The sequence below is a fragment of the Dermacentor albipictus genome, unplaced genomic scaffold, assembly GCF_038994185.2.
Source record: "Dermacentor albipictus isolate Rhodes 1998 colony unplaced genomic scaffold, USDA_Dalb.pri_finalv2 scaffold_11, whole genome shotgun sequence".
Lineage (NCBI taxonomy): Eukaryota > Metazoa > Arthropoda > Arachnida > Ixodida > Ixodidae > Dermacentor > Dermacentor albipictus.
In genome coordinates this window covers 9341970-9366144 of record NW_027225565.1, presented here as the reverse complement: position 1 = coordinate 9366144, position 24175 = coordinate 9341970, and the positions used below count along the sequence as shown (strand labels likewise).

Genomic DNA, 24175 nt, shown 5'->3' with positions numbered 1-24175 from the left:
ACGCGCCTGCATGTGTCAGAAGTTTCTGGAATGTTATTGATGGTTCCATCCACTATCTGTCACCGAACCTTGTGTAATCTGATTGCATGTATGCGTGACGCGAATGGTGTACAACTTTGTGGAAGACACGACGGTCCCAACGATTACTCTGGAACATTCGACGATTGATGTATAAGAGCCGACGCGCTTGACCCGCTGATTTTCGGCGATCGCCGACTGTGTTCGCCGTTTTCGTTGAGCATTGAGTGTAGCCTGTTTATTCTGGGCACAGGTTCGCCCAATAGTTTCGCCTTTCACAGTTTTGTTGCTGTGTCCTAAACCGTGATGACTTAAGTACTATATGGGAAGACATGCTCACAGTTTTGCTGGCCAAGTTTCAAAGCAGGGACAGACAAGAAAATCCTTGTTGGGTCATTTGACTAACATTTTAATATTTTTTTCGATTTGCAGTATCGCTTCTTACATGTAACGCAATTTTAAGGCGTGGTTATGCGCACTCCTCATCCGCTCAGTTTTTGTTTCATATGAAAATTGCGACGAAATTCTTCGTGCTGACATGCTTTTAAAAAAGTCTTTTTATCCGTTCTATAGGCCGATTTGTTATAAACGCACATATATAGCTACAAAGCTCCTATTGCCATTGGCTACTGAATCCACTAGGGTTTGGTATGGTGTGGTATGGTGCAGCTTTATTAAAAGAAGGGTTGCTCATAGGCCTATTAAGGGTAATGGAGTTGGGGAATTGGGAAGTGAGGGCAGGGCCAGCCACTGAGGAATGCTTCGCTACACGGTAGATTGCCCGATTTTGCAGCAAGGGCAAACGGCGCATTCAGCACAGTGTCGGCCTCTGCTGAGGGACAGATCCACTCCTCGAAGCTGCACCACTTGCTAGTTTTGGTGCGTAATTCAAGATATTTTTGGAGCTACGGGCGTTCTCACTCTTCTAAAGAGAGTGCCGAATATGTATACGTTGTTGATTAATATAGAAATGTTATCTTGAACACTGCCGATGGCTTTGCAGAACACTTCTGTATATATGATGTAAAAGATGCTTCTACCTCAAGTAACCTTCTCGGTCTGGTACGATGTGTACGCTATCAGTCAATGAAGACCTTGTTTTCAAGTGTATCAAACTTTCCCTTGTGGCACTGATGGTATCCCCCTCGCACTGGTTAAAACATATGAAGGATACTTGTCCTTGTTCTCACAAGCATCTTCAGTAGTTCCCTAAATTAAGTCTAGTATGTTTCCTAGCGCTTTGAACGTAGCACAGACAGTGCCAGTACACAAATGTACACAGGTGCCTGTACACTAACTACCGGTCTATATCTCTCTGCACTGCATCAAAAATGTTTGAATCTGTATTGCATTCCCGGCTTTCTGTTAGTGCTAAGAACATTTTAATAGATGAACAGCACGACTTTTTATCAGGGCGCTTCACAACAAATTTGATCACACTTACGACCCATGCTTCCAGAACGTACGTAGTAGGAGCCAATTGGATGCTCTTTACTTTGACCTATGTGATGCATTTGATGTAGTTTGCCATGAGCTCCTCATTATAAAGCTCAAGGAAATAGACATACCTTCTTCCATCACTACCCTGGCATCAAATTACTTAAGCAATCGATCATGCTTCGTTGGCATTAATAGAAGTTCTGCTAGGTATGAGGTCACTAACGGACTTCCTCAAGGATCTGTTCTTGGCCCTGTTCCTTCTGTTCATAAATGACATTTCGTCAGCAATTCAACATTCTTCATTTCTTCTATATGCTGATGGCTTAAAACTGTGTGAGACTCTCAGCAGTGTTCGTGTTCACAATTGCACTGACCTCCATAAAGACATTTTTTCGCTCAAGCTGGGGCAGAAACCATAAGCTACTCTTAAATGCTTCCAAAACTATAGTATGAAGTACGTAGCATGCAGAAAACGCAACATGGGTGCAATTTTCATGCATCTGTCGGGATTCTCTACCGTCTAGGTCGATGAAATGAAAGAAAAGTCTTGGTGTGTACGTTGACGAAATACTAAACTTCTCTTCACATGCTAAATATGCACAACAACGTGCCTTTCGTGCTCTTGCTGTTGTTTGTCGTATATTGCGCGACTTCCACTTACCTATTGTTTTTCTGAATTTAGGTGCATTCTGCTTTGTGCCTTTCACTACTAGACTATGTCTCTGTAGTTTGGGGTGTAATGTGCAAATCTAATTCTGACTGACCTTGTTGAACAAACGTGTCCAGAATAAATCTATATCTATGTTCAAGCACTACTTTTGCCGTTCTGTCGACCATAGTCCAGCCCTCCCAAGTATACCTCAACTAATACTACTTCTAAACTCAAGACTTATCAAATCTTACCTTTTGTTTATATATAATATGGTCCATGCCATTATACATTGCCCAAAGCTTCTTGATTGTACGTACAATTTTCCGTGCCGCAAAAGTATACCACGCAACATTCTGCGTTCTCTGCAGGACCTTGTTGCATTAAAGCCGACTTCAAAAACATGTATTAAGTATTCTGCCTATATTTACATATTTGAGAGTTCATTTTTGAGAGTTTTGAGAGTTCATTTGAGAGTTCATTTGTATAGACCGTTTTTTTGGGCGCTACCATATTCCTACGCAGTTGCGCCATGTCTGGGCAGTCGGCATGCTGGTTTGGGCGAGCTCGCTCCGCTTTCATCGGGCGAGGAGGATAGGGCGCCCGGAGAGCCTTTCCTCCTCTCTGGCTTGGGCGATCCGGTGCGGCGCTGCTTGAAAGTATTTGAATTCTTGGTAAGAGTAGCAAACGCACCGGCTTTGTCTAGGTCTGGCGGCTCCCCCGTTGGGCCTAGTTGGTAGGAGGGACCTATATAGGCTTCGTTAATTCTTTCAGCTAGCTCCTCAGATTCTTGCATGGGGTAGGGAGTGATAATTCTTTATTTTAGTTTGGGATAGCGGTCGAGGTCGGCTTTGCTTGAGTGATTTGGCGAACTTCCTCGTTGGGCCTCGGGAACAAGGCCTAGCGATGAAATCGAAGAACGCGAAGGCCGCGGGGGACGGGGAGCAAGTGCAGTGCGACGAGTGCCTGCGATGGTGCTTCCTCGACGAAACTAAGTTCCAGAATGTAGCAGACGCGGAGGGGTCTAGCTTCACGTGCAGGTCGTGCGAGGGCGTCGGGGAAGCCGTCCAAAAACTGGAAGGGAATTGGGCGGCTAAGTTCGACGAGCTTAAGGCAGAACTGAGGGAGGAACAGGAGAAGCAGGTAGAACTGCAGGCGAAAGTTGACAATTTTGTCAAGGTGGAGGCGGCCCAGGCCGCGCAGTTAGTAAGGACCGTGGCCGAGCTTGAGGCAGAAAAAGAAAGGAGCGCCGAACTGGAAAGGCGGCTCGACGCGCTGGAGAAGCGGGCAGCGGAGAAGGTCGAGTCAGGTCAACAAAGTGTTGGCAAAAACTCGGAAAGTAGGGTAGACCCTACAGGCGAAGTGGGAGGCAGGGAGCCAAAGCAAGCCGTCGTCAGCTCGCCGCCGGTGAAACGGCGTAGTTATAGTGAAGCTGCACAACGCGCCCCGAGTGAGGCGACGCTGCAGTCGAACGGTTTGCACGTAGAAGGGTCCTGGTGATAGGGGACTCCAATGTGGGGAGGGCCGAAGGGCGTGATGGCGAGAGTGAAGGCGGACGGGCGAGTACAGGTGGAGGTGCAAGCGGGCAAGGGTATGGCGGAAGCAATGACCAAGGCGCGGGAAGTAGTTGGGGTCAGCACGGAGAGCGACAGCTTGGTCATTATGCATTCTGGGCTCAATGACGTGCTTAAGGGGAGAAGCCAGGACCTTGAGAGGCACATTGAGACTGGGCTGAGTAAGCTTAGAGAGGCCTCCGGGAGGGTGCATGTGACCATATGCACTATCCCAGAGGTCCAGGGCCAGGCTTACCAGGTAGAAAGGAGGGTGGTTGAAGCCAATCGGGTCATTAGGAGTCTGAGCGGACGACTCGGGTACAGCGTGATGGAGGTCAACAGGGACGTGTACGGAACCGGCTTCCGGCCTTTTGTGCAGGATGGTATTCACTACAGTGGTGCCACTGGCAAAAGGATAGGGGGCAAGATGGGTCGCCAGGCAACAGCTTTTTTAGGGGGACCCAGAGCCCTGAAAGAAGCAGTGTAGGCGTGGACGATTCGAGGCAGGAGCCACAAACACGCGAACATCGGCACTGTAGGAGAGGTGACAGGAATAAGCGCAAGAACCAAATTAAGTCAGACATAGGGTTCATTAACATGCAAGGTGGCAGAAATAGGCTAAAATGGGAGGAAATCGAAGAACAACTAAGGCAGGAGAACTTAATGGTTTATGGGTTTGTAGAGACACATCTTAGGGACATGGAACAACCGCCCTGTAACCCTGATTATGCATGGGAATACTGCAACAGAGTGCAGGGTAGCAGAAAGGGTGGGGGAATTGGAGCATTCATTCATAAAAATACAAATTGGCAAAGGGTCAAACAGGAATGCAAGGAGCATTTATGGCTAGAAGGAAAAATAGCAGGGGCGAAAACACTTCTTGTATACCTTTGGACAGGATCAAATGCTAAAGAGGAAAACAAAAAAATGTTGGACTGTATAGCAGCGGACATCAATGAGCTGGGAAAAGGATGTGAAGTAATTGTATTAGGAGACATGAATGCGCGTGTTGAAGATATGGATGGGCACACAGACTCCACAGGTAACATATGCTGCTGGATATGTGTGAGAGGCTTAACTTAGTTGTCTGTAACTCTACTGAAAAGTGTGACGGGACCATAATATGGGAGGTAGGGGGTCGACACTCGACAATAGATTATGCGTTAATGTCACATAGGATGTACGATAGATTAGGAGCCATGATTATAGATGAACAGGGCTCCAGAAGTATAGGTAGCGACCACAAACGTATCATGTTGAGTTTTAAGAGGGAAACTAAAACACGAACGACGCGCGAGGAAACGCCAGATGTGATTTTTTACTCAGAAGACGAAGTGGAAATAGCGGCCAAACAAATTGAAGAGGAAATATCAGAGGGTACTGAAACTGATTGGACTTACCCAAAGTTAATGAGACTATTTGAGCGTGAGCTAGGTAAGGCGCGAGTCAGGAAAACAAGGCAAGGGATACGAAAACTCAAGAGCTGGTGGGATGAAGAGGTTAAGAAGGCCATAAAAAAACGTCAGGAAGCCTCCAGGGAACACAGGTATTCCAAAAGTAAGGGAGAACCTGAAGCAGAAGTAGAGAGGAAATGGGTAAACTACATAAAATGCAAAAGGGAAGCATCTTATTTGATCAACGAGAAAATCAAGACAAAAGGGTCCCAATGGATGTCAAAAATAAGCAATAAAAAAGATAAACAGGCAGCTAGGAAATTCTGGCAACATCTGAACTCCTTGGGTAATAGGACAAGCCTAGAGCAGAGGTATATAGTAACAGCTCAAGGTACTCGGTTAGAAGGAGAGGGGGCAATGGAGCATAGGAACCATGATGAGGGAAAAATTTACAAAACAGACAAATGGTACATGCAGTACGTCGGAGAGGGATAGCCCGGTCAACCCACTGCTTTCGCTTGGACAAAAAAGAGTGGGAAAGGGCGGAGAAGAGGGTACCAAGTAGCACATCGGCAGGCCCCGATGGTATTCCAATCATGTTAATAAAGAAATTGGGCTCGAAATCTAAGAAAGCATTGAGGGAGGTGGTGAGCAAAATGCTAGTGGATGGTAAAGTACCTGACGAATGGAGGCTAAGTCGGATGAGAATGATATATAAGGGAAAGGGGGACAAAGCTGACATAAATAACTACCGGCCTATAACAGTGACGTCAGTGGTTTACAGGGTGGTTATGCAGATTATAAAGGACAGACTGCAGGCATGGGTAGAGAACGAGGGGGTACTTGGAGAGCTACAAAATGGGTTCCGGAAGCATAGGAGGCTAGAAGACAATCTGTTCTCCCTAACACAGTGCATTGAAATAGCTGAAAAGGAACACAGACCCCTATGGCTGGCTTTTTTGGACATCAAGGGAGCCTATGACAGTGTACTTCAAGAGGGCTTGTGGGGCATTCTGGAAACTTTAGGAGTGCAAGATGGAGTAACCAATTTCTTAAAAGATATCTATAAAGGTAACCGGGTGATTATACAATGGGAAAAGCAGGTTTCGGAGCCTGTCATGATTCGGCGGGGGCTTAGGCAGGGGTGCCCATTGTCGCCTCTGATGTTTATGCTGTACCTACAAGGTCTAGAGGCCAAAATACAGCAAAGCGGACTCGGCTTCAACCTATCATTTCTCAAGCAAGGAAAATTGATTGAACAGTCATTACCAGGACTGATGTACGCGGATGATATTGTATTAATGGCTGACAATGCAGAAGATCTGCAGGAATTAATGGACATATGTGGTACAGAAGGAGACAGATTAGGCTTGAAGTTTAGCAAAGAAAAATCAGCAGTCATGATTTTTAACGATAACAGTTGCGGCGATCGAGCATAAGATACAGGCCACGCTGGAGATAGTCGATAAATACAAGTACCTTGGGGTGTGGATAAATAATGGCATTGAGTATCTGACAGAGTACGAAAAATATCTAACGACTAAAGGTAACAGAAGTGCAGCGATTATGAAGAGTAGGGCACTGTGGAACTACAATAGGTACGAGGTAGTACGAGGGATATGGAAGGGGGTAATGGTACCAGGCCTGACTTTTGCCAATGCGGTTCTATGTATTAGAACAGAGACCCGGCAACAGTTGGAAATTAGGCAACGTGGGGTGGGTAGGCTCGCTCTGGGAGCACATGGCAAGACACCAAATCTTGGAGTGCAGGGGGATCTGGGATGGTCTTCTTTCGAGGGCAGAGAGGCTAGTAACAAGATAGCCTTTGAGGAGTGATTGAGAAAAATGGGGGAAATTCGGTGGGCTAGGAAGGTTCTCAGTTACTTATACACGAGGAATGTTGACACGAGGTGGAGGAAGCGAACTAGAAAATTGACAAGCAAATACTTGGGCAGTAGCGGGGGAACAAGTAAGGAATCATCTGTCAAGAAAAAGGTTAAGGAGGCAGAGAGGGGTATGTGGAGTACAGAGATGCAAACCAAATCGGCATTGGAGACATACAGGACGTTTAAGCAAGAAATAGCCAAAGAAAATATTTACGATAACTCTAAGGGAAGCTCATTGTTGTTCGAAGCCAGGACAGGTGTACTGAGGACTAAAACGTACCGAGCCAGATACCAGGAGATAGATTTGGTATGCGAGGCGTGTAGAGAGGAGGAGGAAACGGCGGAACACCTGATACTTGCTTGTAAACAACTTCACCCTGCAGTTGAATCTAACGGGGAACTATTCAAAGCCTTGGGTTTTAAAGACAGTGAAAGTAGAATAGACTTTGAACAGGTAGAAATAACTAAACGGAGGCTATCTGATTGGTGGACAATATCAACGCAAACGTAAAGGAGTAAATACATAGGCTAGGTGGCGCGCGTCGCCGCCGCCCGATTCAAAGGGTTGAACCACAATCATCCATCCATCCATCCAGCTGTCGCGTGCTGCGGAATGATTTCGAGATGTTTTAGATGGTACTTTGTGAAATTTACGCCATTTACGCCATGCCCGTTCATATAAGGTCGTCATGCAGGGAAGCCTTTCGGTGCATCGGTAACTAGAGTAGGCGGAAATATCTCTTGGGGGCGGAAATATCTCTTGGGGGCGCAAAAATGTGACGCGTTTTATCAGCCGCGGTGTACGCACATTATCAGTCGCGGTGTGTGTATGTGTTGTGAACTATTTTGCTTATATCGGTTTTAATTCAACAAAGAAAACTGGTGTCTCTGTATTAGCAGAACGAAATGATAAATCTGCTCAATATCTGATCGCTTGGTGTAGGGAGTAAAACATAAAGCATAAGAGCGAATGCTCGTGCACGGCCAACCTAGCTAAGGCAACCACGAAACATCTAAGCGGCAGGCGCTATCAAGTATTTGTGATGCACGGGCATCGTCCTCACGCATTTCAAGTCTAGTAGGCTTCAAATTACCATATGTCTACGCTAGCCTTCCTGCATGAGGCCGATGGCGCTGCTCAACACAGCGATCACTGCGGTTGGTGAACCAGCACGGTACATATGTAACCTGTGCGCTTCGACATTGCCTTTTTGGCCTGCATACAGCCACAATATATGAGACATCGCATAAAAAGAATGCGATGCCCATTTTTGAGGACAAAATTTCCGTAATACGTGTGAGTGCGTCACAAAGAATAGAACGAACACAACCAAAAAAAAAAATTCGGTTATCTTCCTCTTTCTCGAAATAGCAAGAGAAAACGGGCTAACGCCGCAATTGGGCCTCACATAGTCACGCCGCACAACGTTTATAAATACATAACCGCTGATACCGTATGCTTGGACCATGCAGTATATAAAACAAATATATATGTAATCCACCACCTACCACTGCCTAGGACGCTCGCGCAGTTCGTAAACAGCCCCTTTGCTGGACAAGCTTAATTCAGACTGTAAGGTATGCTGCTATTAATTGCGAAAAGTATTTTATTCAGGGGCGGAAACCTCATCCATCGAACCAAGTAGTCACGCAATGTAACCTGGAGCGAACAGTTTGAACGCTTGTCAAAGTATAACATCACAGCCCCTATCGTAGCAGAGCGGTACCCACGCTCACGCTGTTACGATCGTCGCGTATGTTTCATGGCTCCTAAACCGCAGCTTAGAAATATAGGATAATACTGCAATAAGGTCACATTAGTGATTGGAACATTCAGAAATACGCAATAATTAATCTCCGAGGCTGATTGTAGACTCGGAAATGCGCGCACACATCGCGCTGCGTGTTCCGTCCACCTGGGGTGCGATCGGAGATGGTTGTTCGGCGCGTTCGTTCGGTTACCGGCGCGCGCGATTGGCCTACTCCGCGCCGACGTCTCCTGCCGCGGGGCGCCGCCCCGTTTTTGGTGACGTCAAAATGACGACACGCTTCTGTCAATCATCCGCCCACCGAGCATTTCAAGGGAACCCAAGCTCAAGTTTGGGCACACGACGACAGCGCGCACTGCTGCTCCAGCGAGCGAGCCGAGCAAAACTGGGGATAGATGGCGCCCGCGCAGCCAGGCGCAACCAGTTTGCAGGCAGCCACTGCACGTGCGCACCCGCGCTATTGTCGAGTCGGGGCGCTGGGGTGTCGCGCCGCCAGCTGGGAACGTTGTCAAAAGGCTTCTTGCGCGAAGTTGAGTTTCCACAATGGCAAAAGCGGCTCCGCCGAAGCGAAAGCGCGGTCCGAAGTATTGCGGTGTTGTGGGCTGCTGTATCGTAACGAGCCCCTAATTCTCGTACCTTCAGTACTGGTGCAGTTACTTCACTGAAGCAGTGCATTCTACAGCATTAATGTTTTTCTAACTCATTTGGGAAGAGGTCCGAGACATCTTGTTCTAGGCGTCTCTTTGGGTTTCTGCTTGGCTTGCCCCATTTCTGGGGCTGGCTGGTGCGTGAATTTACTTCTTTATTGTTGACGTAAATGCACACCTCAGCTGCATGCTTGCACTGAGCCGTAATGCCAGCTTTGCAGGTGCATCTGCCTTCTGGAATACAAGAATTCCGCTTTTCAAGGCACGACCACTGCAGCTATGAAAGAAAAAAAATAAGGGTGAGACAGTGAAGCCATTTGCAACTACTTTTCAAATGTAGCTGCCTTCCAAACTTGCATCTACAGATATTCAGCAACATGGCATGGTGCGCATTTCCAAAGCTAACTCCAAATCTGCACCTCTGCCACAATACTCCAGGCTGCCCTATAAAGCCAAAATAAAAGCAACATAATATGCTTACGTTTACTAATATAAACACTCAGCACAGTGTTTCGAGTGTCCGTTCACTAGCGCACTAATTACGCGAGCGCATCACGCGCACAATACCATATCGCGCCTTTAATTCTGCCCCCCACTCACACTGAACCGCGTTCGCGCAGCAGGTTTTATACGCCTGTAAAGCCGATACTTTCCTAAAACTTGAGTGCAGGCATGACGCGACCACCGAAATCAACGAGGTGAGGAGTTCAACTGGTTTTGCAGTGCTTAAATTTCAGCTGCCTCGCCGCCAAGTCGGTGCAGTGATGCTCCAACGGGCGAAGCACAAGTGTTCTATCTTCCCAGGCTTTTCAGTGGGATGCCATGACCATACAATTACTTTTTTTTCGCACGCCGCAAACGTTCGCCCCGAAAGTAGACGACGACAACTGTAAGGCTGCCATATCAAAATAACTAAAGCATATGCTTCATATTCGACAACGAAGAACATCAAAAGTGCGCAGCTTCATTTCACAGTCAGTTAAGACAATTAGTATTTTTAACATATGACAGAATGACACTCATCTCGAGGTACACGTCGTGCACAATGTTGTCGCTCACTTGTGAAATACATTTCGCATTGAGCTGTGCATCGTTGTCGTTGATTGTCTGCTCCACAGAGTATACGTGACTGACGAACTTTTCTCCTTTTAACAAGTTGGCTTTCCTGAAATAGCGGTCCAGCTGGCCGATCTCTTTGAAGCCGCACTGAAGGCGATACATTGTGGCATGCTGCACGTGCAACGGGAGGAAAGGGCCCTGCACGTGCACAAAAAGCGAGCGGCTGCAGCGCGGCACAGCAGAAATGCGCAGTGTATATTCCCAGTTTCGATTTTTCTGCCACAGATGGCGCTACCCGTCAGGAGCAGTGGCGTCGCTCGCGGTCCACGGCTTCGCATGGCGCGTCTGGTGGATTGGATTGGATCCAACAGACGGCCTTTTTCGGCTGCGGAATGGCACGAATGGCACGTTTGAATCCGATCCATAGTTTAATTCCAGAAAATGGCGCTTCCGTTGGAAACTTCGGTTGTTTCGCTGGCGTTTCTAGAGGAAGGAGGAGAGTGGGTGGGGGTGCGAAACGCGTTTGAAGAAATGGCAGAAAGTGAATTCCGGCGTCGTTTTTGTTTCTCGAAACAAATAATTCGTTGGTTGTACAGAGAAATCGACAACATCATCGGTGCCAGCGAGCCACTGGGATTATAGTGTACTAGAATATTCTAGCTCACTATACTGGGATGTTGTGGCTGCCTCTTGAAAAGTGTGCCACTCGTCCCGTCGTTTTTTTTTTCTTTTTCCTTCTCGCTGTGCGCGACACCACCTAGGGACGACGCAAAGAACCTAATAGTTATAAATTGCAGTAGTCACACGTACTGCTATTTCAAAACGTGTTTGGCCTTGAGAAGAAAAAATACGTTTTTTTAGACAAAGATTTCATTCAATTGGAAGACGAGAAACATTTAGCTTTGTAGTATACTGTTTGCAAGCAGACGACAAACGACGGAGGTAAACTTCCGGGGAGGTGACCGATTCCTGATTGGCTGCTCTCTCCACCCCGCTGTCAGAAATTTTGCATACTGCAACTTTGTGACGTTGCAGCAACTGAACAGAACGCGTATCGAACAAAATATCTCCGATCGCGCCCCTGAACGCCAGCAGAAATTCCGGCCATGACGCCTCAAACCACTTCAGCACGTCTCACAGAACCGTTTATCACGTAGAAGTGTCGCTGCGCATGCGTTAGCTAAGAGAAGGTGAGAAAGGAGGACAAGTTGACTTTACCGAATGTGACGTCACATTGTTGTATGTTTTTGCTTTTATGAAATAACTACTCTCGAACTCATACGGTATGGCTTGCGTTCAGGTCCGCAACCTCATAACTCGAGACGTCGCCACGTTTTCCGGGACAAGCTTATTTCTCAAATTTGTTTTAAACAAATATTTCAGGTAGATTACTGTGAATGTAAAAAACAAACGAACATTGTAAGCTGAAAGTCAGTACGATTTGCATGGTCAGCGCAATCAGCGGCATCGTGTAAACATCAACTGCCGCCATGCTTGCCTGTTTGCCGCCAATTGTATTTAAAAACTATAGTGCCTAGAATATACTGGCTAGTGTGCCGTCCGCGGCCTCTCGGGTGGCACCACGGAGGAAGGAAACTAAGGAGAGGCCCTGACGTCACTCTTTGTGCCGCAAAAGGCAAAGACTGCTGCAACGCGGTGCTCCCCAGACGACCCCACACAGAATCGACTCCTGCAACGCACGGAAGTGACGTCACTAAATGTCAACGTCACATGCACGCGTATTTTTGTTTTCATACAGTAACTCTACACGGATGGATGGATGGATGTTATGAGCGTCCCCTTTGGAACGGGGCGGTGGCTTGCGCCACCAAGCTTTTGCTACTATGCTGTCTAATATCCTACCTAGGTTAACCAATGAAAAAAAAAAAACACTATGCACTACCACGTCCAAATTTTCTGATACCCTATTGCGAACTGTGCTTTTGTACGTCTCCGTCCTTTGTCGTTTCCCTACTTTTCTTCCACCAATCCTCCAATCGCCTCTTACTGATGTCTATTGCGGACCTGTTTGCTTTACCACTGCTCCCGCTGAACCCAAGGGCTTCAAGGAGGCCAGTGGTGCCTGAATCGACCGCTGGATAGACGTCTTCACATTCTAATAAAATATGCTCCGTCGTTTCCCTAGCTTTACCGCAGCAAGCACATGCTTCTTCTTCCTTCTTATATCTCGCTTTATAGGTGCGTGTTCTAAGGCATCCCGATCTCGCTTCGAAAAGTAATGAGCTTCCCTTTGAGTTATCATAAATGGTTTCTTTCCTAATTTCGTTTTTTCCCCTTAAGTAGTTACTCATGGCAGGTTTCTTTTCCATTGCCGCCACCCATGATTAATTCAGCCTCTCTGACTTTCCGCTTGACCTTCTTTGTTGCTGTGTTGCCCACCCCACAGGCCGCATACTTGCTGGTAAGCTTCCTAGTTCTTTTCCTCCACTGTGAATCAATGGTTCTTCATACTCAATTTTACTGCGAGCTTCCCTCACTTCAAAACTAGTCCAGCCCATATCCCCTTGCACAGCTTCATTTGTAGTCTTCCCGTGAGCGCCCAATGCGAGGCGACCCACTGACCTTTGGTTCCCGTCGAGTCCTGATTGTACCCCTGATTTAAAGCAAACAACCGCAACAGGCTCTCATCATACAAGATGTGGACGTGCTCGGCAAAGTGCGCTGCAGTGACCACAGGATGGTAAGAACTCGAATTAGCCTAGACCTGAGGAGGGAACGGAAGAAACTAGTACACAAGAAGCCGATTAATGAGTTGGCGGTAAGAGGGAAAATAGAAGAATTCCAGATCAAGCTACAGAACAGGTATTCAGCTTTAACTCAGGAAGAAGACCTTAGTGTTGAAACAATGAACGACAATCTTGTGGGCATCATTAAGTGTGCAAGGGAAGTCGGTGGTAACTCCATTAGACAGGGTACGAGCAAACTATCGCAGGAGACGAAAGATCTGATCAAGAAACGCCAATGTATGAAAGCCTCTAACACTACAGCTAGAATAGAACTGGCAGAACTTTCGAAGTTAATCAACAAGCGTAAGACAGCTGACATAAGGAAGTATAATATGGATAGAATCGAACATGCTCTCAGGAACGGAGGAAGCCTAAAAACAGTGAAGAAGAAACTAGGAATCGGCAAGAATCAGATGTATGCGTTGTGTAGACAAAGCTGGCAATATCATTACTAATATGGATGAGATAGTTCAAGTGGCTGAGGAGTTCTATAGAGATTTATACAGTACTAGTGGCAACAACGACGATAATGGAAGGGAAAATAGTATAGAGGAATTTGAAGTCCCAAAGGTAACGCCGGAAGAAGTAAAGAAAGCCTTGGGACATATGCAAAGGGGGAAGGCAGCTGGGGAGGATCAGGTAACAGCAGATTTGTTGAAGGACGGTGGACAGATTGTCCTAGAGAAACTGGCTACCCTGTATACGCAATGCCTCAGGACTTCGAGCGTACCGGAATCTTGGAGAAACGCTAACATAATCCTAATTCATAAGAAAGGAGACGCCAAAGACTTGAAAAATTATAGACCGATCAGCTTACTGTCCGTTGCCTACAAACTATTTACTAAGGTAATCGCAAATAGAATCAGGAACACCTTAGACTTCTGTCAAGCAAAGGACCAGGCAGGATTCCGTAAAGGCTACTCAACAATAGATCATATTCACACTATCAATCAGGTAATAGAGATATGTGCGGAATATAACCAACCCTTATATATAGCTTTCATTGATTACGAGAAAGCGTTTGATTCTGTCGAAACCTCAGCAGTCATGGAGGCATTACGGAATCAGGGTGTAGACGAGCCGTATGTACAAATACTGAAAGATATCTATAGCGGCTCCACAGCCACCATAGTCCTCCATAAAGCAAGCAACAAAATCCCAATAAAGAAAGGCGTCAGGCAGGGAGATACGATCTCTCCAATGCTATTCACAGCATGTTTACAGGAGGTATTCAGAGACCTGGATTGGGAAGAATTGGGGATAAAAGTTAATGGAGAGTACCTTAGTAACTTGCGATTCGCTGATGATATTGCCTTGCTTAGTAACTCAGGGGACCAATTGCAATGCATGCTGACTGACCTGGAGAGGCAAAGCAGAAGAGTGGGTCTAAAAATTAATCTGCAGAAAACTAAAGTAATGTTTAACAGTCTCGGAAAACCACAGCAATTTACAATAGGCAGCGAGGCACTGGAAGTCGTAAGGGAATACACCTACTTGGGGCAGGTAGTTACGGCGGATCCGGATCATGAGACGGAAATAATTAGGAGAATAAGAATGGGTTGGGGTGCGTTTGGCAGGCATTCTCAGATCATGAACAGCAGGTTGCCATTATCCCTCAAGAGAAAAGTATATAACAGCTGTGTCTTACCAGTACTCACCTACGGGGCAGAAACCTGGAGGCTTACGAAAAGAGTTCTACTCAAATTGAGGACGACGCAACGAGCTATGGAAAGAAGAATGATAGGTGTAACGTTAAGGGATAAGAAAAGAGCAGATTGGGTAAGGGAACAAACGCGAGTTAATGACATCTTAGTTGAAATCAAGAAAAAGAAATGGGCATGGGCAGGACATGTAATGAGGAGGGAAGATAACCGATGGTCATTAAGGGTTACGGACTGGATTCCAAGGGAAGGGAAGCGTAGCAGGGGGCGGCAGAAAGTTAGGTGGGCGGATGAGATTAAGAAGTTTGCAGGGACGGCGTGGCCACAATTAGTACATGACCGGGGTCGTTGGAGAAATATGGGAGAGGCCTTTGCCCTGCAGTGGGCGTAACCAGGCTGATGATGATGATGATGATGATGATGAACCGCATTTCCAAAAGTAAGTCCTGGAACCATTACCCCTTTCCACATACCTCGGAGGACCTCGTACCTATTGTATCCCCATAGCGCTCTGTGCTTCATTATGGCTGCATTTCTCTTCCCCTTGACTGTTATGATTTTTTCCTGTGACACCCACAGTTCACACCCACCCATGTGGCAGCGACCTCTGCCGGCCATCGTGGGCATTCATTGCAGGCGGCGCCACGCTCGTCCATTGAAAAGAGCTGGTGCACGGCGCACGAGCCAGTGTATTCTAGGCACCATATTGAACACAGTTGGTCATAGTTCGCTCGTTCGCTGCGATTAACTGTTGACAATTCCTCAACATTCGAAGGGGAACCGACCCGAAATGGCCGGGTGAGTTTTTCGCGACGCTCAACTCACCTGTGTTGTGTGTTGTAGTGCAGAAAAATCAGGTGATGGCACGCTCGGGTGGGGTCTCCAGTTCACAGTGGGCTTCTTCGATTTTCCACTTCTGGCACCTTGGGCCGGCGTTGGGCGTACCCGGTGGTTCGAACGAGTGCGTTGGGCGTACCCGGTGGTTCTAACGGGTACGTTGCGTTCACCCAAATAGCCAACTTATTACTGATTTGGCTTGGCTCCCGTTGGATTTTTAAAAGGCGGCGGTAGTGCGCTTTGGACATTTCTTGAATTTCTTGTGAGCGTCTGTGCAACAAGGTGTAACCTTTCTCTATGGTGAAAACTTTACGAGGTGTTTCTGCGTTGTATGTTCGATTTAAGTGGTCTTCGCTGCCGTGGTTAGTTTGTTTGGCTGGTTAGTACATGTGCAAACGGTCTTTTGTGATGTTCTGGAGTTGTGGAAGGTCGTCGCCCCTATTGCAACTACTTGCGTTGTCGCGACATCATTCGAGCAGAAACAAGTGCTGTAACCTACCCCGGTTATTGTGTAGGCGTCAGCTCTCGAAGTATTGGTCAATGCACGGTGGGAGCCCGTTTTATCTGCGGATGCGTGCTTGCACCAACTCTGACGAAACTCTGATCATTCGGGACCTATGAAAGCAGTGCTGTGTTGTTTTTGTTCCCTGCTTAGTTCGCCTGTTTACATACTCGCCTGAATGTGTGCTATTGTGGTTTTTAAGTTTTCCCCCGTGGGTCTGTACCAGATACCTCGCATTCAGCTGCTTGTCACCTGTGGTCGTTTATAACTTTGCTGCAGAATTTTGTCCTTAAGTCGAATAAACTTTGGAAGGAAATCGTGAAGCTTTACTCCCGGAAAGCGCTTGTACGTCCATAGAATTTACAGTTCAAATGCAACACATATCCTCATTTAAATTTTAGAAGAATTTATAGTTTCCGTAAATTGAAATTGCAGATAAACAGAATTCAATAAATTGAAGATTTCTATATGCACACCAAATAAGTTCTGCAAAGTAAAACGGTTTGTTACATTAAAGTTCAATATATGGAGGTCTAATTGTACAAAATTGATTGATATAGGGGTTGATTGGATACAGGGTGTGCATATTCACACGCCTGGTTCCGTAGTCAGTCGTTACGTGCCGCTCTACTTGGGCAATAAACCAAGCAACAATGTTAATGTTTTCGAACTGTTCATATATCGGGAGCACACCAAGAAGGTGATCTAAAACCTCCAGGCATATGGTGACTTTCTGTTCCAAAAGAAAAAAAAGTAATAGTAATAATGTGTACAGTGGCATAGCAGAGTAAACAAACAAAAAAGCTGTCTTTTTACGACAATGCTACATTTTTTTTTTCCTAATTACAGCAGCTGTGCAAGGTGTTCTAGACCAGTTAGGATATTTGAAAATTCAGTGTGATGGGCCAGTCTGTTTCCCTTAGTGTTATAATGGCCTCATATTCTTGCGAAGTTAATCATATGACTCCTTTATCCTTACTACATTGAACTCCTGAAATGTTTTATTCCGGCCACTGCTCCTCATCCACCATGCTGCTTCTGCTTAATAGTTCTCAAGGCAATTATATTGCCCTCCTCTCCCTATTATTCAGGCAGAGAAACAGATCCACATGGCCATCACAAACTAATTTTCACTTGCACATGCCCTGACGTTCAAAACATTGCAGTTGAGCTGGAAGCTAGAATCAAGCTAGAAGCTAAAGGGAAGCTAGAATTAGCACTAGTGAAATGTGAAGGTTGTTAGCAAAAGTGCCCACAGTGTGTGAGGCCACAGTTTATGCGAAGATAAAAGTTTTGAGAAAAATTGTATAAATTTTGCAGTTGATATTGTTGTTTTATTAATGCTGCTCTTGCTTTAGTTATCCTTTTTTTTTAGTCACCATATGTGTTAAATGTCACAGCATTTGATATTATAGCATTGACATATATCAGTGGGGTGGGGGGTCCTCATCTGGATAGTTCATTTCTAATGCATACACTTTGCATGGCTTGTTCACGTTGCCAACACCTACTGTATTACTTTGCTATTAAAACCTTCACAATTGTTTTTCACACATAAATAAAACAAGCAGTCTAAAAATGCTCCTTTGTCTCATGCAATATAGCGCTCCTCTCAACTAAACCTGTATGTTCTCGAGACACAAGTTGACAGCTACATGTTAGCTGCAAAACCTCTTAAATTTGCAACAATATTGAATATATTGAGACAAAAAAGCTATCTTGGTGAACATAATGCTGCAGATGCTGACCAGCACATGAGTAGTGCTTCTTTTATTACAAACATTTAATCACATTGCAGAGAGTGTGTACCACTTAAATCACAATCATTTTATTGAGATATTTTTGTGTCATTTGCATGTGGCAGAAGCAGGATATAGTAAGCTGACTCTGCCTTAAAGCAAACATATGCATGAGAGAGCGCTTAAAGCATTACTTGTTCAAACCGAGGCTTTGGTGTCTAGATTTCACGACGAAGAGAGTAAAATGTGAGGTCACTTACCCTGTATTCTGAAACAATCTATGACTGGAAGCTTCATTCCACTGAGATGAGCGCAGTGCCACTCCTTGACTGAAGACGACGCTGTGTTTCACAGTAATTGACATGAAGTTTAATTACAGCTAAGCAACCGCCTGTGTCAAGGAGTGGGGCTGCTGTGCATTTGAATCCAGGTGGAGGGTTGAGTGGAGAATACAGAAGTTAGTCATCTTTACCGATCCTTGAGCCTCTTAAGAGATTTCCTACAACATCTAAGCTCAGCCTTTCTGTTTTCTTACAGCATGGTTATTACAGGTGGTACAAAACATTCCATTGTACAGTTTCTATAATTCTTTGGGAAAACATACATCACCTCACTAAACAGAAATAGGCTCAATAGGTTCACTGGTATCATCTATAGTGTTTCCATCCAAGACCTATTGCTATTACAAGGCATTGCAGACATTCAGTGACGTAGCCAGAAATTCATTTCAGGGAAGGATTCTCCACTGGTCACTACCACTCCCCCATCACCTCTCTCTCTAGCACTATATAAATGTGTGGAGTGTTTTACATCACACCAAGACAAACTCCTAGCACTCCCCGGACAGGAATGCTTTAGCAATGAGGATGCACATTTTTACGTTGCCAAAACTTTGCTTAACTTCTGACAAAAGTTTTTCATTGCTAAGACTATGCCTAAAATTATGCTATCATCCTTGTGCTGTTTTTAAAAATGACTATATTAAAAATAACATTTTGTTTACAAATTGATGTATTTATATAATGTATATTATGACCTTGTTGGTACATTACTTAGGAAAGTGAACTGTGCTAAAAACATGACAGCGCTCTGTCTTGTGTCTTCTTGTTTGCAGCCCAAGTAACAGTGAAGGTCAGCGTTATTTTCTTACCAGATTTGCTAGTGAGTGGTTCAGCCATGGCTGTGTATGGAAGAGAGCGGGCACTATTTTGCAAGTCGCCTATTACTTAATTGCAGGCATTATGGGCATGCTTCCCTTACACCTGCCTATTCTAAAGACTGCAAAGCAGCAAGCACAGCACATGCTATGACAGGGTAGGTGAATCTCAGCTAAGGCAACTGGCCACAGCTATCTGGTGTTGAGCGATCGAGGAGTGATGAGACAATCCCCCTATGTTCCATAATTTTTCACTTCATTCTTGATGCCCTTAATGCGTGTCACCACCCTAGCCCCCTTACTGTATCATCCTCCCCACTCCCTGGAGCTCTCTGAAACTCTTTTCAGCTAATCACTATCCCACTTTTCAACATTCACGGGGTTGTTGAATGACACAGCATTCTATAACATTCCTATATTTATGTTTCTGTGTGGACATCGAAGCCATTCACCTAGCTCCCATAGTTTGTTGTGGCGGCTTCTTAGCTTCCCTGGTCCAGCACCCCGTCCTTGATATAGATTGCCGCGCGCAAATCAGCATTCTGTAGGCCTTTCTTTCTTGTCCCGTTTTCTCTCCATTTTTTTTCATTCTTAGCAGTGTGTACAAACTAGCCTGAGAGCAAGCTCTTCTGAAGTTTATTAGCATAATGAAAGTCAGAGTCAATGGAAAGTAAAAGAAGAAAGAAGAAGGTGGGAGGAGTGTTTTTTATGAGTTTTCTAAACAAGCAAGTTGATATAAGTAAGTTGTATAATAGCAAGCACCAAGTATGAAAGAATAAAAAACACATTTGCACTTCTCGTCTGACGAAATTTACTGTGCTTTTACAGAAATGAAAATCATTGAAAAGGAAGTAAGTGTTTACGTTGAGATACGAGCACGTAATCTGTAAGCCTCGTAAGCTTATGTCAAGTAAAACAACATGAAATCCTGAGAGATTGAGCTTCTTAAGTACACGTGTTATAATAGGAACACCAACCTTCTTCAGTATGATAAAAGCACTGTAGATCAAGGTTCTCCACGTAGTGGAAACATTGTTAAATCTGTTAAGATGTGAATGTGGGCAAGTTGGTAACAAAGTTCTAACTTGCTAAAGCACATTACTGTCCTCATCGAACTAATGACTATAGTTTCTTGTACATGTGTCTTGATCACATTCAGCACAACATTATGCATTTTTAGCTTTCTTTAATACATTCTGTAGCCCCTCAATGGATTCAAGATGCTAGAAACCTATGTTGAACTACAAAGTGCTTGCCATTAAAAAAGACAAGAAGTCAGTTCCTGTGTTAGAAATATTTATTAGTTAGAGAAAGGCTAAAATTTAGTATGAACATTAGCCATGTCTTGAAGTTTTCATCCTACTCATTTTACAGTTGAAGCTAGCTTGCTTCTCAGGTTACTTGTGCTTAGAATTAAAGCATAACAAACAGATGAATGGCTTGCCGGGGCGTTATTCACAGAAAGTGGTCACTTTTCTCACTCTCTCCATAGAGTTTGGGCTACTGCTGGTACTGTTGGCCGCATAGCAGCCAGTGCAGAGCCACTGAGTGTCGTGTGCCGATGTGCCAGTTTTTCTTAGCATGTGGACACTTCTCCCACGAGTTTCTTCGATGTTGTCTTGACGAGGGCCGAACAGTGAATGAGCCAGTTCATCTTGAAATTTTATAATTGGCGTAGTTTCCTTCAAGCATGCCACGAATGTTCCACGCATTTATGATGACACATCCAACAAGCAACTCAACAGCTACCTTTCTGTACCACTTGAGTCCTTTTCTAAGGCAGTTGTGGTATAACGTCATTTGGTCACTATAGTCGACGCCCTTTTTTGCTGCATTGTAATCGAGACCGGCCTGATGTTTCATGATTGGTGCACCGTCCCTTGTTTTCTTCCCACTGTCCACCAAAGTTGCTTCATATTTGGCGACAGATGTGAGTATCAGAACAGGCCTCTTGTCCATCCACTTCAGTGCCTTCACTCCATTTTTGGACTGAAGTTCGGTAACACTGCCATTTGCAACCTTTACTTCGGTGAGATCTTTTGGCAGCCCTTTCCTCACTGAGCGAACTGTGCCACGAATGAAAGTGTCTTCCTTTAGAAGGCGAAAAGTGAGCGGCAAGCTCATGTAGAAGTTGTCTACGGACAGTGGGCACACAACTTCCTTGTAATTTTGCAGGAATTTCAAGCATACATCTTCGGCATGTCCGATGCCAATTGTTCAGTCACACTTTCCGGCATATACATCAACCTTTAGCCTGTAACCGTCTTTGGTACATGCCTTGAACAGCCTGACTCTGTAAGAACGAAAGTCTGCCACACCATGGCACTATTGTTTCATCTATCACAACCTCCTTTCCTGGCTCAAGCACAGTGGCAAAAATTTTGGTTCAATTTCTCTACCAGAGGATGGATCTTAAAGACATGATCCTGCAACTCTGCAACCAGTTAATTGTCTGCAAAATGCCGGAACCTCAAAAGTAGGGAGAAGGCGGTCACGGCTCATATTTTGATGAATGTGTTCAACACCATACAGGTTACTTTTTGCCCAGTAGTGACTCGGATAGGAAGATGGACGAGATTAATACAAATTGGTATTCCAACAAATGCTTTCGTTTGTTAGAGATTGGTTTCCATCCAATTTTTCAACTTTGATTTAGATTTGGGAGTAGGAAGACGGAGGAGACCAATACAAATCAGTATTCGAATAAATGCTTTAATTTCTTTGGCATTGGTTTCCGTCCAATTTTTCAAGCGTGATTTAGATTTAGGAGTAGTTGACTTCAACACTTGTGTGAACCTGTTTGTTTCATTGACCATCATTTGCCAAATGTCATCCGTAATAAACAGTGAACATAAAGATAGGGCATAACGGCTAGATGGCAACTGAATGATAGTGGGCGGCCTAGAGTACGTGTGGTGTCACACTAGGCGAAGTGGTTGTTGCCGGTGTCCATTTCTCTAGAGATGGGCTGAGAGAAATGAGAGCATTGTATCCTGAATCATTCACCTCAGAATCATCAGTCAGGTCTGACTCTCCATTCGACATGCTGGCTGAGGTCTGTGATGGTTCGTAAACACTATCTTTGTCACTGATTTCACTGTCCACTGCTGAACATCTGACACTGAAGCACTTGACTCATCCGCTGGTGATCGCGAAGTTGCTGGTGCATTCTTCTGGCCCAAAACTAAGTTTATTTGTTTCCTCTGCATTGTGCTTTTTTTTTTTCATCCGTAAGGGGCATGAGGATCTATCTATTAGACACGCTGAAAAGTTTGGGAGTAGCAAGAAAAATGCAGGTACTTATTCCAATGGCACGTATTTCAAAGACTGCTGCGAAAGTTTGCAAGAAACCCAACTGAGAAATGCGCCGCCACTCCACTCTCCGAAACAAACATGCCACCCCATGTCCATTGCAATAAAAATATATATTAGTTGCAATTTCAAACCTCAGATGGCAACACAAGAGCAAGAATTCTTGCGTGTGGGTCACTGGTGAGTCACGCCACACACAGCATAAAAACGTTTTCGTTGAGTGCATCGTGGATTGCCAGTGGGTCATAGCATTTAACATCAGACAAGTAGTCTACTGGCTATCTATAATCTCACACAACAAAAATCGTACCTCTGAGTTAAAGTGTCATAATGTTATCGCAACAGCAAGCAGATGAATGCCCGTAACTTTGCTGCTGCATAGGAGCACAGGCTGTGCTGTGATGGCACTCAGAGTGACACGTGACTTAGATTCAAGGCAGCATCAGTTATTTGTTGAATCTGTTGCTGCAGTGAACTAATTAAAGTTTAGAGAAATAATGAAAAATACAACCCGAATGTCTGGGTGCTTTTGTTTTACTTCGCACTGTAGCAAGAGAGATGAATTTCCGTTTCGTCTCCTTTTCCCGACGTTTGCACGCGCGCAGAGAACGAAACTATACGTCATTGTCTACATGTGTCCCAGCATTGCGATCATGAATGCTCTTTTATCCTCTCGCGTTTGCCTCAGTGCTGGGGCACTGACTTATACCGCTAATCACGTGTTCTCGTGTAGAGCGCGCACTATCGTCCGCTACAGGAAACGAGACAAGCGCAACAGCTCGCGTGACACCGTCACCGGTAGTGTGCCGGTGACGGTGAAAAAAAGAAGACGGCAGGGTATACCCGCCGCGACCCCTCGGCTCCGGTATGGGAGAACGCAGTGAAGGAAATTTGCTTACACAGGCGAAACGGGGAATGTCGAGAGAGTGTTTATATAGGCGGCGACGCTCGCCTCCTGAAATCATGCGTTCGCGGCACTTCAATGATTCTCTATCTGCTGTTAATGAACCAATTTGAAAAATGCTTGCGGTAGAACACTTCTTAGAGGGCACGTAACAACTTTCAGTGTATAACCAAAATTTGTTATGTAGCCTGTGAGGGGCCCTTTAAAACAAACTCGGTAAAAATCGGGTGTACTGTGGGATGTTGTTACAGCTGCGTCGAGCTTCACAGCCCTCTACGCAAGCATTGCTGTGAAGCCTGTGGCAGAAATGGAGTTTTATTCAATCAAAGGACTGCATAGAGCGCGCTCTCGTGTTGTGCTACGTGAATTAAATCATTCGTTTCCTGCCTGCACAAACATTTGCATCTCGAGTGGATTTCAAGCACACCGTATAATAACGTGCAGTTCCGTCGTGATTCGCAGCACTATACACAAGCACTGCCGTAAAGCTAGTGGCAAAAGTACGATGTCATGAAACCAGATCAATGCATATACCTCGCTATTTTGGTGCGCTGCGTGAATGGAAACATTGCTTGCCTGCCTGCACAAACGTTTGCATCTCGAGTTAATATCAAACAAATCATATAATATGTGCAGTTTCGCCGAGCGCTTCACCGCACTGCATGCAAGCATTGCCGCAAAGCCTGTAGTATAAATAGGGTTTCATGAAGTCAAATTAATGCGCAAACCTCGCACTTGTGGTGTACAAGGTAAACAAAGAATTCGTTGCCATGTCTCCGCAGTAGTTGGTCACGTTGATTTGTGTGAGCATATTGGTTCATGTGCCCCATCTACCTCTGTGATGAGAAAATAAGCAAGAATATCAGCTGCTATGTGTCGATGCATATGCTTTTTATTACAAG

At 45.2% G+C, this 24175-nt stretch overlaps 1 protein-coding gene and 1 long non-coding RNA gene across 3 annotated transcripts in view; one reads left to right on the top strand and one right to left on the bottom strand.

Annotated features, from left to right (window-relative positions):
* Positions 1–15814, bottom strand: part of LOC139051263 (uncharacterized) — a 36315-nt gene extending 20501 nt beyond the window's left edge. The window contains exon 1 of the long non-coding RNA XR_011509292.1: positions 15649–15814. This is a non-coding gene — a long non-coding RNA (uncharacterized lncRNA). The remainder of the gene's footprint in view (positions 1–15648) is intronic.
* Positions 15471–24175, top strand: part of LOC139051258 (inner centromere protein-like) — a 100042-nt gene continuing 91337 nt past the window's right edge. The window contains exons 1-2 of one of the 2 annotated variants that reach the window (XM_070528262.1): positions 15492–15621; positions 15710–15815. Coding sequence is in view for 1 of the 2 variants with exons in the window: in XM_070528261.1 (XP_070384362.1) it covers positions 15614–15621 (8 nt within the window). In the remaining variant the exon portion in view is untranslated. Of the gene's footprint in view, positions 15622–15709; positions 15816–24175 lie in introns of both variants that reach the window. The other variant, XM_070528261.1, reaches the window with a different exon arrangement.